We start from the raw sequence: 13,187 nt of genomic DNA on the forward strand, positions 1-13,187 counted from the left end.
AATACCGCATAGAGAAATTAATCAAAATTTTTGAGTTTGGACTGCACATGCTCATCATACTAAGATTTCCAAAAAAAACTATTCAAACATTTCCATTTTTTTCTGTCACAAAACATTTTTTTCTGTCACAAAGTATATCAAAAGTTTCAAAAAGACGTGAGCACCTTCAGCGCTTCGCTTTGATACAAGCAGCCTTGTTTTTAAACTCAAATAAGGGTAGTTCAGTCTAATTTAATGGAAAAGTTTAGTGAAATCAATAATAGTTTTTGAGCTGTCTGTTAGATGCTTTGTTCTTTTCAAAATGGACCTTTTGACATATGTGTGAATATCGGAAAGTAGCGACAAACTAATCTGGTTCCAAAATCATTGGAAGGCAACTTAATGAAAATTGAAAGGCCCTGTCAGTTTTTTTGTTAAATTTGCCTCTAAATGTTTTGTGCATTTTTTCTTCTAAATAAGACTTGTGCAAATATTGAAATTTTAAAACTGGTGCAAATTATTGAAATGCCACATTGAACCTAACCCCGAGCAAAAGGTTGAATGTTCTCATTTATTTCTTATGTTGGTTTTAATTTAAGCGTTGTTTTGTAAAGTTGATTGGTTTGTGTATCAATTTCACGCAGAGACAAGGCTGATGTTAAAACCACTTGCGATACAAACAATCTGCAAGGTAAAAGAACTTTGAAAAAAAATTTAAAACGTTTATTTGTAAAACCACAGCAAAAAGTCAAAGCTTTCAAAAATAAGCACATTCAACGCATACTTAACATTCAAAAAACTCAAACTACAGGCAATGGAATGATTTGTGAAACATAAAAAATTCCGATCTTCTATCAAAAACAAAATATGTTTGTTATCAAATCACCAGTTTTTTAACATAAAAACTGCAGATACTTCAAAATGTTGAAAATGCTTTCATAAAAAATTTCGGAGCTAAATAACTTGCATTCTTGCAAGTACATCTGAAGCTGACAAAAGGTAGTCGATATATGCTGATATGCTAATAGCAAATTTAGTAGCAGAAACATGATATGCTGATAAATTTAACTGATGAAGCGTGTCGGAAGATTTTGAACGCGAACATAAGACTGAAATTTGTAATATTTTTTTTTACTTTTCAGAAAAATGTATTTAACGAGCAATTTACTGCTTTCCTAGGTCGCCCTGGTTCATCATTTTGATTTTTATGTACTTTTAAGAGGTATGCTGCTTTCTGTAGAGAAAGCATTTAGTTAACTTCTGAAATTTTTAGAGGATTTTTTACGATCAGCTCCCTCATTTTTGTTGTTATCTACACAATTTTTACCAAATAAACTGCAAAAATATACTAGTTTTTGATTGTGTTATCAAAATAGCAGCAATTTCAAATGGGCATCTATTTCCAATAATTTTACTCCTTTTCTAAATTCGTGTTTCGAATTGTTTTTGCTACGACCACTCGAAAAGTGGAAAAACTTTGGATTCCGATCGGTCTTCTTGCCAAATTTCATTATCTCAAAAAATTCACGTGTTGTATCTTCTTAAAGCCTTTTTATTTGTGATTTAGATTCTGTAATGATGAGAAAACAATTATCGGGCGAAAATTTTTCTGTCGGACTAAATAAAACAAAGTTTGATAAGAGGCTAACCTCCAATTGATAATTGAAGTTAACTTGTTTTCGGGATATTTTTTCACTTAAAGCCTAATTTAATTGCCGTTTTTGGGAAAAAATAATATAAAATTTGACAGAAAATGGCAAAAATAATTTTCTTTATGAGATTTTTTTGTCGTCAACCAGATATCCTTGACATTTTGGCAATCGTCTATTGTTTCTTTTATTATCAGGTTATTTAATTAATTTTCTCCGTAGGGTTGTTTAAACTGAGCTTTTCACTCAGTTTTTTGTACTTTGTTTCTTAGAAATTATGGTGATATGTTACAATAGGTGGTAATTTTGAGTATAGTTAAATTTGTGAACCATAATGCATAATACAATCATTTCATTTTCAGTCAACCGTACTGCTACTAAGATAGTTTCTTATTACATTACTCTGCCAAATGAGATGCTCATCAAAAATTGAACTTTCACACTTCTTTTGCGAAAAAACTCGGCGTTTGAAATAAATTAAAACTAATGTGCGAAATATAACAAAAAGCAATCCTTTCAATAATTCAACATCACTAACTTTTTCTAGTGGAAATTAAACCCAGAGGCAAAGTTGAGCTTCGCACCGCTTGCGATACAAAAATGAATGACTAAAACTAAAACCAATTGAAATTAATTATTAAAAAATTGAAAAAAGAAAAACGTCCAAAATGTCCAAAAAGGAGCTTGCGGAACTCTAGAAAGAAACCTAAAATTCGAAAAAGTTCTCTCTACGAGCTATGCCGACAAAAATAAGCAGACAAACAAAAATCAAAACTAGTCAAAAAATTTAGTTTGCAAAAAAACAGGTCTCAACTGGAATGGTACTACCGAACTTTTGTTACTGAGCTGACAAAAACAAACAGAAGGAAACAAGTCATTCAAAAATAGGTCACGGCCGAATTTAAACCACAAGTCTCTGCCGTTTCAAGAAGTTAGGCTACTTCTACGCCAGATACCGCTGCATGGTTATTGAAGTTATAACACAGGGGCGAAGTTGAGCTTCGCACCAGTTGCGACAAGAAACAAGATTGCTGCTGATTTAAAAAAACAATTTTTAAATCGAAAATGTCGAAAAGACTGAGTCAAGAACAAAAAAGACAGTAAAGTAAAAAATAGCATCGAAAGAAAACTTACCAAGGGGCAAAAAATTTGAAATTACATTAGCACAGACCTTTTTGCTGCAAAAAAATCAAAAAATTATAAAATAATTTTATTGTCTCCCTTCGCTCAAAACAGACACACACAACACAAAAAATATGGTTTGCTCGTCAAATGAACAATAAGAGGCCACTAATCTGATATAAAGCAGGTTGAAACCCTTTTAAATTGAAAAAAGTGGAGAATAAAAAGTCGAAAAATTTCCAAAAACAAGACTAATAATAAGTTATGAAGTCGCCGTCGCCTTCAAAAAACACACACACACAAAAAAAAATCTTCGCTTATTGAGTGAAAAATGAGGCCACTAAGTTGATTTAATGTCGACCGAAAACTGTCAAGCGGATCAAAAGGAAAAGAAAAAAAACAAGGATATCGAAAAAATTGTTGACATGAAAAACTAAAATTTCCATTAAAATTTTTAGCGTTTTGTGCAATCGAGAGAGGAGCTTTTAAGTTATGCTTCCTTTCTTAGCTCAAAATTAAAAGTTTAAAATTAAAAATTTAATGCTCAAAGTCAAGTCACTAAGCCGATAAATTTGGGCGGATAAAGTTTTAAAGCAAAAAAAAAAACAAATAAAAGAAAAAATACAAAGTCAAGGCTAGTAAAACAACAAACAGCAGAAGTTAATCAAAGCAATACAAGAAACTAAATTATAAATTGCGTTCAGTAGCAAAACAAAACGATTCTAAGATATGGCAACTAAGCCGACAGAAAATTAGCAGGCAAATAGTCGGCCAACAATTTTTGAAACGGATTGTTTCATTAAAAAAAACAGGTACTGTCAGATTCAAGCCTAGGACTTTTGCCGTCCCAGGCGTCATTGTTACCTCCAGACCAAGTGTGCCGCCGACACAAAAATGATGAATTGAAAATAAATTTACCATTTCTAATTTCGACCATTCTGTGAACAACGTTTTTTACGGCAAAAAAGTATAGTACCCGACTGCAACACCCTTACTTATAGAAAGGGTAATCAAACGTCAAACTATTTCCGGGACAAACGCGAATTTTGAAATTCCAGTTGATAGTCTACAACTTTTAACACACTTATCGGACATCGCATTAAATTGCTGAATTAATTCTGACCTTCAAATTTAAACTAAATCGAAATACTTCTCTGAAGTTTCGCGTCTGCCTTTTTGTCGGTATTAATTTGTTTTTTTTTGCTCTGAAAAAACATACGGCAAATTTTTGTTAATTGAAAACGTTTATTCAATTGAGCTTTTGAAATAAGGCAAAAATAAAGTTCTACAAAAAAGCGCAATCATTTTGCATTGCTCTTTTGTTTGTTCAAATGCAGTTTGAAAACTCGGTAGGGATTTCTACGCCATTCACTGCCTCAAGGTCACAATCAATTATTTTAAGAATTTCAGATTTTTTTCGACAAACTTGTTAGAACCTATAGTACCGAGAATTTCAAAAAAATCGGATGGACAAAAATAATCGAACAGAGAAAAAAGAACAAGCAATCTGCCAATTTCGAGCAATTTTTGCATGCAAATTTGAAATTTTAGGTGACCTTGAGACATACTTTCAGTCTGAAAAAATAATTTTTGCAAAAAAATTGTCTGAAAAATGTCATTTGTTCTTTTTATTTTTTTTTCTGTCCGAACTTTTTGCTACTAATTATAGACACTGGCTCTTTTTATTTATTTTTTGTCTGTCCGAACATTTTGCTACTACAGGGTGTTCCAAAATCTATGAGACTTTTGAAAAGGCTGTCATTTCTAACTGATTTTAGGTGGACTTGTTTCTACACGTTTTAGACACGTTTTGAACGAGATATCGAAAAGATTTTGCGCTGCACATCACTGAATTTCTTTTCTTGGATAAAATGAACAAGATTGAATAGACTGGCCTGAACAATTCAATGGAGCATGATTAAAAATCAAGAAAATGGCGCAAAACAATTTCTGTGTTTCTCCAAATTATTATTTGTTCACGGAATCTCCAAATTCCGCAGCTCATCTATCGCCTTGCAAAAAATCAGACTCATATGTCATTTCAGTCAAAAATGACAACCTTTTCAAAAGTCTCATAGGTTTTGAAACACCCTGTAATTATAGATACTGGCTAAGACGTGGTCTCATATCATAACTAGCAATTTTGAGCATTTTTGCATGCACGTTTGAAGTTTTAGGTGACCTTGAGACATAATTTCTGTCTGAAAAATTAACTTTTGCATGGAAAACTGTCTGGAAAAGGTCATTTGCGCTTTTTAATTATTTTTTGTCTGTCCGAATTTTTTTGCTACTAATTATAGATACTGGCTCTTTTTGATTATTTTTTGTCTGTCCGAACATTTTGCTAAAAGGTAGCAAAAAGTTGGAACAGACATGAATAAACAAAAAGAGCAGCCTATCATGTTTGAGCTTTTTTATGCATGCAAAATTGAATTTTTAGGTCATACTTCTGTCTGAATAATTATCTGTTGCTTGCAAAAGTTTTCTGAAGTAGGTCATTTGATATTCTTAAAAAATCCTGTTTGTTCCAACTTTTTGCAACTCTTCGTTTGAACACTTCGATGAAATAATTACGAAAGCCAAGGGCTGCGTTCTAGCTTAACAGCTCGTATGCTGTTTATAAAAATTTTTTAAACAGTGACAGATAGATAATAAGTGCTAGGGATGTTTTGTGTCATAATAAGTGTTTTGTGAAATATAATAAGGCCCTCATCTCGAAATAAGAACAAAACTTTTTCTCCTGCAGTAATTTTTTTTGTAATGGAATAGAGGTTTGAAAGTTGCTAATTTGGCCAAAAATTTCTTTTGGCTAAAAATTCCATTTGGCCAAGAATGAACTGGTAGCGTAGGAAGCGAATTAATCCGGTTCAGTAAGCATTCCAAATTGAATTGAGGCCAGCTAACTGGTTTCAATATTGCGTTAATAGCTAAAAGATTAATCAACTGCGTTTTTGACACTGAATATGAAGGGGGGGTCGATTTTCAAAAAAGTCATTTTTAAAAATATATATTTAATTTTATTTTTGTTCACCTTAAATTACATCTGAAAATTTTCAGCCATTTAACTTGTCTGAAAGCTAGTTCAGATCTATGAAACTATATTTGCACCATATAGGACTTTGACCTGATACGAGCAGTGTTATACCTTCTCCTAGTGGATAAATAGACCTAACAAAAATATGCTTAACAACAGGTGCGGATTTAGAGGGGGGGGGGCGGGGGGGGGGGGGGCGGACGTTTTCTTTTCCTTTCAGGGATTCGACCCTTTGATACTTTTTATTCCCCCTTTGGTACTTTTTAAGAAATCCATTTTTGGCCGACCAACCATAAAATTTTTCTTAAGGCGCCTTGGGCGCCAATATATACTAATTTAGAGGGGGGAGCGCGCGCCAAAAAATGCGGCGCAGAAAATTTGGCTAAAACAGGGACTAAAACGTGCTTAGGGAGAGCTCGAAAAATCATTTCGGTCGATCTATCGAAAAAAAAGGTCGACAAAAATTTCGAAAATTTTAATAAATTTTTGAAAATCCTCCCCCCCCCCTCGAGAAAATCTTAGATACGCCCCTCCCTGACAACATCACAGCTATTGGAAAGTGAAAATAATTTTGGTTTAATTTGTTCTTTGATCTTCAACCGCAGTTGTACAAAAAAACATATACATATACCAAATTTCTGCTAACTCAGAAAAATACAATCGTCCAATCTGAAGTAAGTAAATGATGTGTAATGAAAAGCCAAGCGTTTATAACTTGAACATATAGGGCAAACTAATGACCTTCTCATAGTAAGGCTTGCATGCCTTGATATCCTCCACAATCTCCGGGTGTTCCTTGCCGATCTCTTCCAGATCTACAACTCTCTCTTTCGAATCCTCGAACCCTGTGGATTTATTAGCCCTGGCAAAAAACCCCAGCAACTCATTTACACTTCTGGCCGGTTTGGGTGCTACCCAGCTGGAGGGAAGTCCGTCACCCGCCTCCCAAGTGAGAAAAGACTCGGAGAATTCGATGCCTGCTTTTTCACAGATGGTTGAGACAACTTTGGTCGCACCGCTTGTCGTTGAAAGCTGCGATCCTGAAAACAAAAGTATCTAGTCTTCATTTGAATTGTGAATGGATTGCATTTTAAGAACACTCACAACAACAGCAGTTTTAAATTCAACAAGTATCGCAATCGCGAAAATTTTTGAATCTTTGTTGTATCTCTGTTGAATCAACTTAAGTATCACAAGCTCAGCCAAATTGAGTATTCACCGATGCTCAAAGTTCAAATGCTTTACATGAATGTAGATACAGCTGCAATAACTTACCATCGACAATCATGGGCGGTACACTACACATAAGGGCCACTTTCTCTACTCCCTGCAGAACAGCCCCATAATACACAGTCAGGTCCTTGTGGGTGCCCTTGGCCACCGCGTGGAAGTACTTGTTGCTAGTGGGCAGGAAAGACGTGAACACATTTGCTGGGTCACGCACCAAGAATACGTTGACCGAGTCCTTCTCAATCACCTCTTCGTATCTGCCGTTGAGTGCAAAAATGAAATCCTTCGATATTTTCACCTTGGCCGAGGAGTCTTGGAATTGTTTTATTGCCGAGTTAGTGTTGAAACCTGCCACAATAATTAACAGTTTTATTGCATTATTTGAACCTTAGTGGGCGAGTTTGATCAACTGAGCAGCTAAATGTCGAATTGTATCAGTTTGGGCAGATAAAGCCATGTTTTCCTGTTTACAGAAAGTTTTTACCAAATATTGCCCGGGTGGAGATCCCAGACTCATGTCCAGACTTTAAGGGTCGCGCCACATCCGGATTTAGACCCAAATTGCATAGTCGCACCGAGAGTTTGACTCTGGAAAGTGGGCAGCGAAAGTCTGGACATACCAAAATTTGGTCGCGAAAGTCTGGACATACCAAGGGCATCCATTTTTGCGCCAAAGGTTGGATATTTTGGCGTGCGCGAAATAGCGACCTAGCACATAGCACCCAATATGATACCACTCACGTTTGCATAACATATGTTGATAAATAGTCTTGTCACCCTCATAGATTGGGATCAACCGTACAATATTCCCTCCCCAAATCGGTTTTGTAGCCTACCTAAATAGAAGAAATTTGTATAAACTATTTCAAAATGATTATATTTTGAGCGTATTTACAAATTGCGTATTTTCCAATACAGAATAAATCGTCAGAAATAATACATGCTTGGGAAGGGCATTCTACCGTAGGTCAATACCGAAGGGGGAGGGTTTTTTGGGAGGGAGAGAGATTGTACGGTTGATCCGCAGATTGCTGCAATTGTGCAATGATCCTACTTCATTCCCATTCAATTATGAGATTTGTCACAGATGAACTAATAGTTGCGCCAGATCTACTTAACAATTACCCCAGCCCCCCCCCCCCCTTAAGAAAGGGGAGGGGGCAATTGTTAAGTAAATTAATAAAACGCGTTTTCGACCAATCAGACTGCAGCAAAATTAGAAGTCTCAATACAAAGCTCTAGCGCTAATTTACTGCTTTTATTAAGCATTTCTTAAGTAGGTACCAAAGGGAGGGCAATTGTTAAGTAGATCCGTTGCGCCTCCGATAAATTCGGACACAAAATTAATTAAAAATTCGGAGTTGCAAAAATTCGGACACAAATTAATTAAAAAGAGCAATTGTTCCATTTTGACAGATTTTTACAACAAATTCGTTTTTTAGACAACCTTTGGCCTAAAATTAGGTTTTGCATGCAAAATTTTTCCAAAGTAGGTCAATTGCTCTTTTTAATTAATTTTGTCTGTCCGAACTTGTTGCTAATTATATAGTTCATGCCAAATTGTTGGCAATATATTTTCGGTCAACGAATCTGAACAATATTAATTAATCTAAAACTGCTCATTTTGACGTCGGGATTTTCACTGATTTCCACACGTAGGATCCGTGTTAGAAAGTTAATTAACCTAAAATGTTACAGTTTTTACCGATTCAGTTGCTCAAGTCACCGAAATTGCCAACAATTTGGCATTAACTACAGAATGCTGCTTCAAGTTCAATTTGATCTGAGTTACCTGGTACAACATGCTCATGTGCTTTTGGGGCCATCTGGTCTCGGTGTTTTGTGAACATGCTATCTTCATCTCCGAGGTAGAATGCCCAGAGGAAGTTCTCGAAAAACACTTGCGAGTCGGAGATGTTGGAGAGACATCGAACCAGAGCAGTGGACCTCGACCGAGGGACGAACCAGATATTAATCTGCACCATTTTATAATCAGCGAGCACTATGACTATGAGCTTCAATTGGTTATCAAGTGTATTTTACACCGAACGAAGTAAACTAACCACTTAAAGGCTCTGATTCTAAATCACAATCTGGTAAGGTTGAATAGTTGATCAAATAGACTTAATTGGTATGGTGTGTCATTGAGCAGAGCGCAAATGAATCCGAATGCTTTGACCGTTGACGCAGAGACATTCCGTAAGAACCTTGATCAGTTATTTAATTTAATTGACACTCTGATTTTTTAATTTTACCAATATCGCAAATTTAACATGCGAACAAGTAAACTGAAGTTATATAGCTGAAGGTGCACCGTGCGGATATATTGGAGTCTATCTGCTAACTGATTATTCTGCTTTATCACGAAAGTCAAGGCAGTTGAACCCTCAATATTTTGGTCAATAGCTTTATTTTGACTCACAAAGTACAAAATAGGGAGTGCGGTCAGTATTTAGACAACCGCTTATTCATACTCGTCAGTAAGCAGACAAATACTGTAATAACCAATCAGAATCGAGACGGGAAAGCGAACTTTCGAAATAAATAATTATTATTTATTAATTTCTTCCTTGTCTCGATTCTGATTGGTTAATTGTGTTTGTCTGCTTACTGACGAGAAGGAATACGCGGTTGTCTAATTACTGCTAGGTAACCACTAGATAGGAACTAAAAGTTGAGCATTGTTTTGAAAGCATTACATATTTTACCAGATGAAGCAATCAAACAAGTGATATTTGCTACGTTTGTAAGCTTAAGTAAAAACTTCATCATTTAATTGAATTTCAGAAAAAGAAGGAACATCGAAAGATGTCGCGAAGGGTTTTACGAAGTATACCAGGGTACTGAGGCCCCGGGTTGACCTACATAGACCGAAAATGCTAATCATACAATTTCATACACTTAGTCTATGGAAAAATGCTAGTCATACAAATTTCATACATTTTTGCAAAATGAGTTTAATCGAATTTCAAAGGTATTTTATAGTTGTTTTGGTATCGAAATTGGTATCTCTTCATAAAAAAGGGGAAAAAATTATATGAAAAAAAAAATGCTAACCATACAATTTCCATATATGGAAATTGTATGATTAGAATTTTTTTTAAAATTTTTTGTGAAAAAAAAAGCTTTGATCAATCAATTCAACTGCTGGCAAAACATTTAAGCATTTTTTGGGCTGCTACGACTGAAAACTTTGACTTTTTTAGTTTTTGTTTTCTGAAAAAAAAACACTAGTCATACAATTTCCATATATGGAAATTATATGACTAGCATTTTTTTGATGGCGACTAGCAATTTCAAAGTATTTTTGAAATTGCCCCCAAAAATTTTTTTGTTTTTTTTTTCAACCGCAAATTGATTTTCGTATTCAAACAAACTTTTTTTTGAAAAAAAAATTTGCATGCTAATTTTTTTTTTTTGTGTGTGTGTGTGCGTATAACGTAGTCCTGGATATACTAATATTGGATTTTTTTCCCTTTTTTCATAACGTTTTTCAAAAACGCTTGAAACTCCTCTTTATTCTGTATGACATGTTTTTGTATGCCTTGATCAATGTCTGGTAATTTAAAAATTCAAATTTTAGAAATAATCATCTTTGAAAATAATTGCCAAAATTTAAAAGTTCATTACTTTCGTTAAATTATCTGTCTGAGACAGAAGTAACACATATCAGGCTGTTTCCTATGCATTTTTAATGCGAGACGGTCCAACCGTTGGTTACTACATTTGAGTAGTCAAGGTTTATGTCATTTGTATTCGGTTACGAACACAACCAAAAAAATTTGAGAAATTAAAGTGTAAAAAATAAATATTTTTGGTTTATGGAAAAATGCTTGTCATACATTTTCCATATATGAAAAAATACTAATCATAGACCTTTCATGCAATTTTCTGTACGTATATAATTGTATGGAAAGTGTATGACTAGCATTTTTCCATATATGGAAGTTGTATGACTAGTATTTTTGGTCATCCCGGGGTGAAACTAATGATAAAAAACTGATTCTGTACAGGTTTCAATTACTTTCATAATTTTTAAGTTGATTTTTTTTCATAATTTTACTGACAAATTAGGGATCTTGTTTATTATTTCCCCCCTTTTTGGTTCATGTTAACTTCCCATCCCCGCCCCCCCCCCCCCTGCATGTATTATTTTTGACAACCATTTCTGTTTAAAATATGCATTTCAAAAATGTCAACAATAAAGTGGGTTTTCAATTTGGCGCGTTTGTTTTTGTATTACTCACTATTACATGATACCCACGTAAAAAATTTTAAATTTTATATTAGGCTATTGAAAAAGTGGCCGCCAAAGTTGAATTTCTGAAAATCGAAATGGGGTGGGGATAGTTAACAAGATCCCATATAAGGTTTAATAAATAACAAACATTAATTTTAGCTGGTCATGATGTGCCAGATAATTACATCATGGATAATGATGAATGGGTTAATTTTGTCTTCGGTTTAATTTTGAATACTAAAATTTGTTTAAGGACGGTCTCTGGTTTGTGAAGGGTGTCTTTTAGTGCTCAAAGGTGTAGAACTTACCACTAATTCACAGTGGGGCCGCAATCGAAATTCATTCTGAGCTCTCGAAAGTCATTCTGATCATTTAGGAGTGTTTTCAGACTCTCAAGTATAACGAATACTCAGAGACCTCATCGCGGACCGGGGCTGTCACTAAAAAGCAATGACAAAAATCTTTTTTTTTAAATGGACCCTAGCTATTTAATTTTTTATGTAAAGTTTTTGCTTTGATCATATTACACTATTTTGAGATTTTTTAATGATGTTTAGGGGCGTAAAATTAAGACCTCTGGCCTGTTGATGATCCTATGTAATCTGTTACGCCTACTAGAACATAAATGAATATAAAAACTTAATTGCATTGCCAGCTAAAAGTCTTAAATTTTTAGGAAACTTAAAAAAGAAAGACATATTTAGGACTGTAATCGCTTGTGATCTCTAAAAGATCATAAGTAAAACTTACTCTAGTGAAAAACTAAAAAACGAACAACTATGAATAAATCTGTAATGCTTTTGGTGCGGTTTAGAAAACGAAAACCATCTGCCTGTAATACTGAAACTTTGAGCATATTAGCAACTAAAAAACGTAACCAGATATAAGTTGGCACAGAGAAATTGAAAAACATAGCCAGTAAACAGTTTCAATCAAGCAACTCGAGGAAGTCGAATATATCTTATATATTAAATGGACGCAATGTTTAACTGAGCGCAATGTTTTAGCTTTTTCGAATGCAAGATTTAAGTAAGTCTTTAGGCTAAACGTTGACGAGAAGGCCAAGAATGTTCTTGAACTTTTAAATTTACTAAAGTCTGGAATATTTTAGATTTATTTTTGACAAAAATTCAATTCTTTAGACAAGATGAACTCAATTCTTTTTCAAAAAAAGACAGTGCTGGTCCAATGTTTCCAAAATTTTGCCTTTTCAGATTGTTTTCATTTTGAAACGAACCAACTAAGAACAACAACCTCCTTGCTAGAAAAACTAACTTTTTCCAAACCGATTTGCACTATGAAACTGTTTTGAAATATATCAAAATTTCATCGCTTGAATATCTTGCTTAGAAAAACATAAATTTTCGCAAATCGATTTGCTCTTTGAAAACTTAAGATAATTCAAATTTCCTTTGCCTCAATAGCTTGCTTAGAAAAACTGAAACTTCTCGCGAGTCGATTTTGATTTTCTCTATGGAACAACTTGACATATTTTAAAATTTCATCACATGAAAAGCGTGCTCACAAAATTTTTGAAATATTTCACGCCATTTTATTGACCGTATCGTTTAAAGCAGAACTTTTCGCAAATTTTTTTCAGCAAATTTTTCGCAAATTGATTTGACTTTTGAAATAACTTGAGATACTTAAAAGTTCCAGAGCTTTAATAGCTCGCTTCGATAAATTAAGTTTTTCGCAAAACCATTCGGTCCATAAACTTACTCGACATAGTTCAAAGTTTCATAGCTTTAAAAGCTTGGTAAAAAAACTTCAACTTTTCGCAAACCGAATCAGTCTATGAATTAATTTGAAAATTTTTCATAGCTTCAAAAACTTGCTTAGAAAAACTTCAACTTTTCTCAAAACGAATCAATCCATGAGTTAACTTGAAAACTTTTCATAGCTTTAAAGCTTTCTTGGAAAAACAAAACTT

At 34.1% G+C, this 13,187-nt stretch overlaps 1 protein-coding gene across 1 annotated transcript; it reads right to left on the minus strand.

Moving 5' to 3' along the window:
* Window positions 1-6,344: 6,344 nt before the first annotated feature.
* Window positions 6,345-9,126, minus strand: LOC134856874 (uncharacterized). Its single transcript, XM_063873168.1, has 3 exons — window positions 8,807-9,126; window positions 7,060-7,362; window positions 6,345-6,824 (listed from the first exon to the last, which is right to left on the minus strand). The coding sequence occupies exons 1-3, from the start codon at window positions 8,997-8,999 to the stop codon at window positions 6,493-6,495; spliced, it is 828 nt and encodes a 275-aa protein (XP_063729238.1). The 5' UTR covers window positions 9,000-9,126; the 3' UTR covers window positions 6,345-6,492.
* Window positions 9,127-13,187: the final 4,061 nt, after the last annotated feature.

This window comes from Symsagittifera roscoffensis, chromosome 1 (genome assembly GCF_963678635.1).
Source record: "Symsagittifera roscoffensis chromosome 1, txSymRosc1.1, whole genome shotgun sequence".
In the NCBI taxonomy this organism is placed as follows: Eukaryota; Metazoa; Xenacoelomorpha; order Acoela; family Convolutidae; genus Symsagittifera; species Symsagittifera roscoffensis.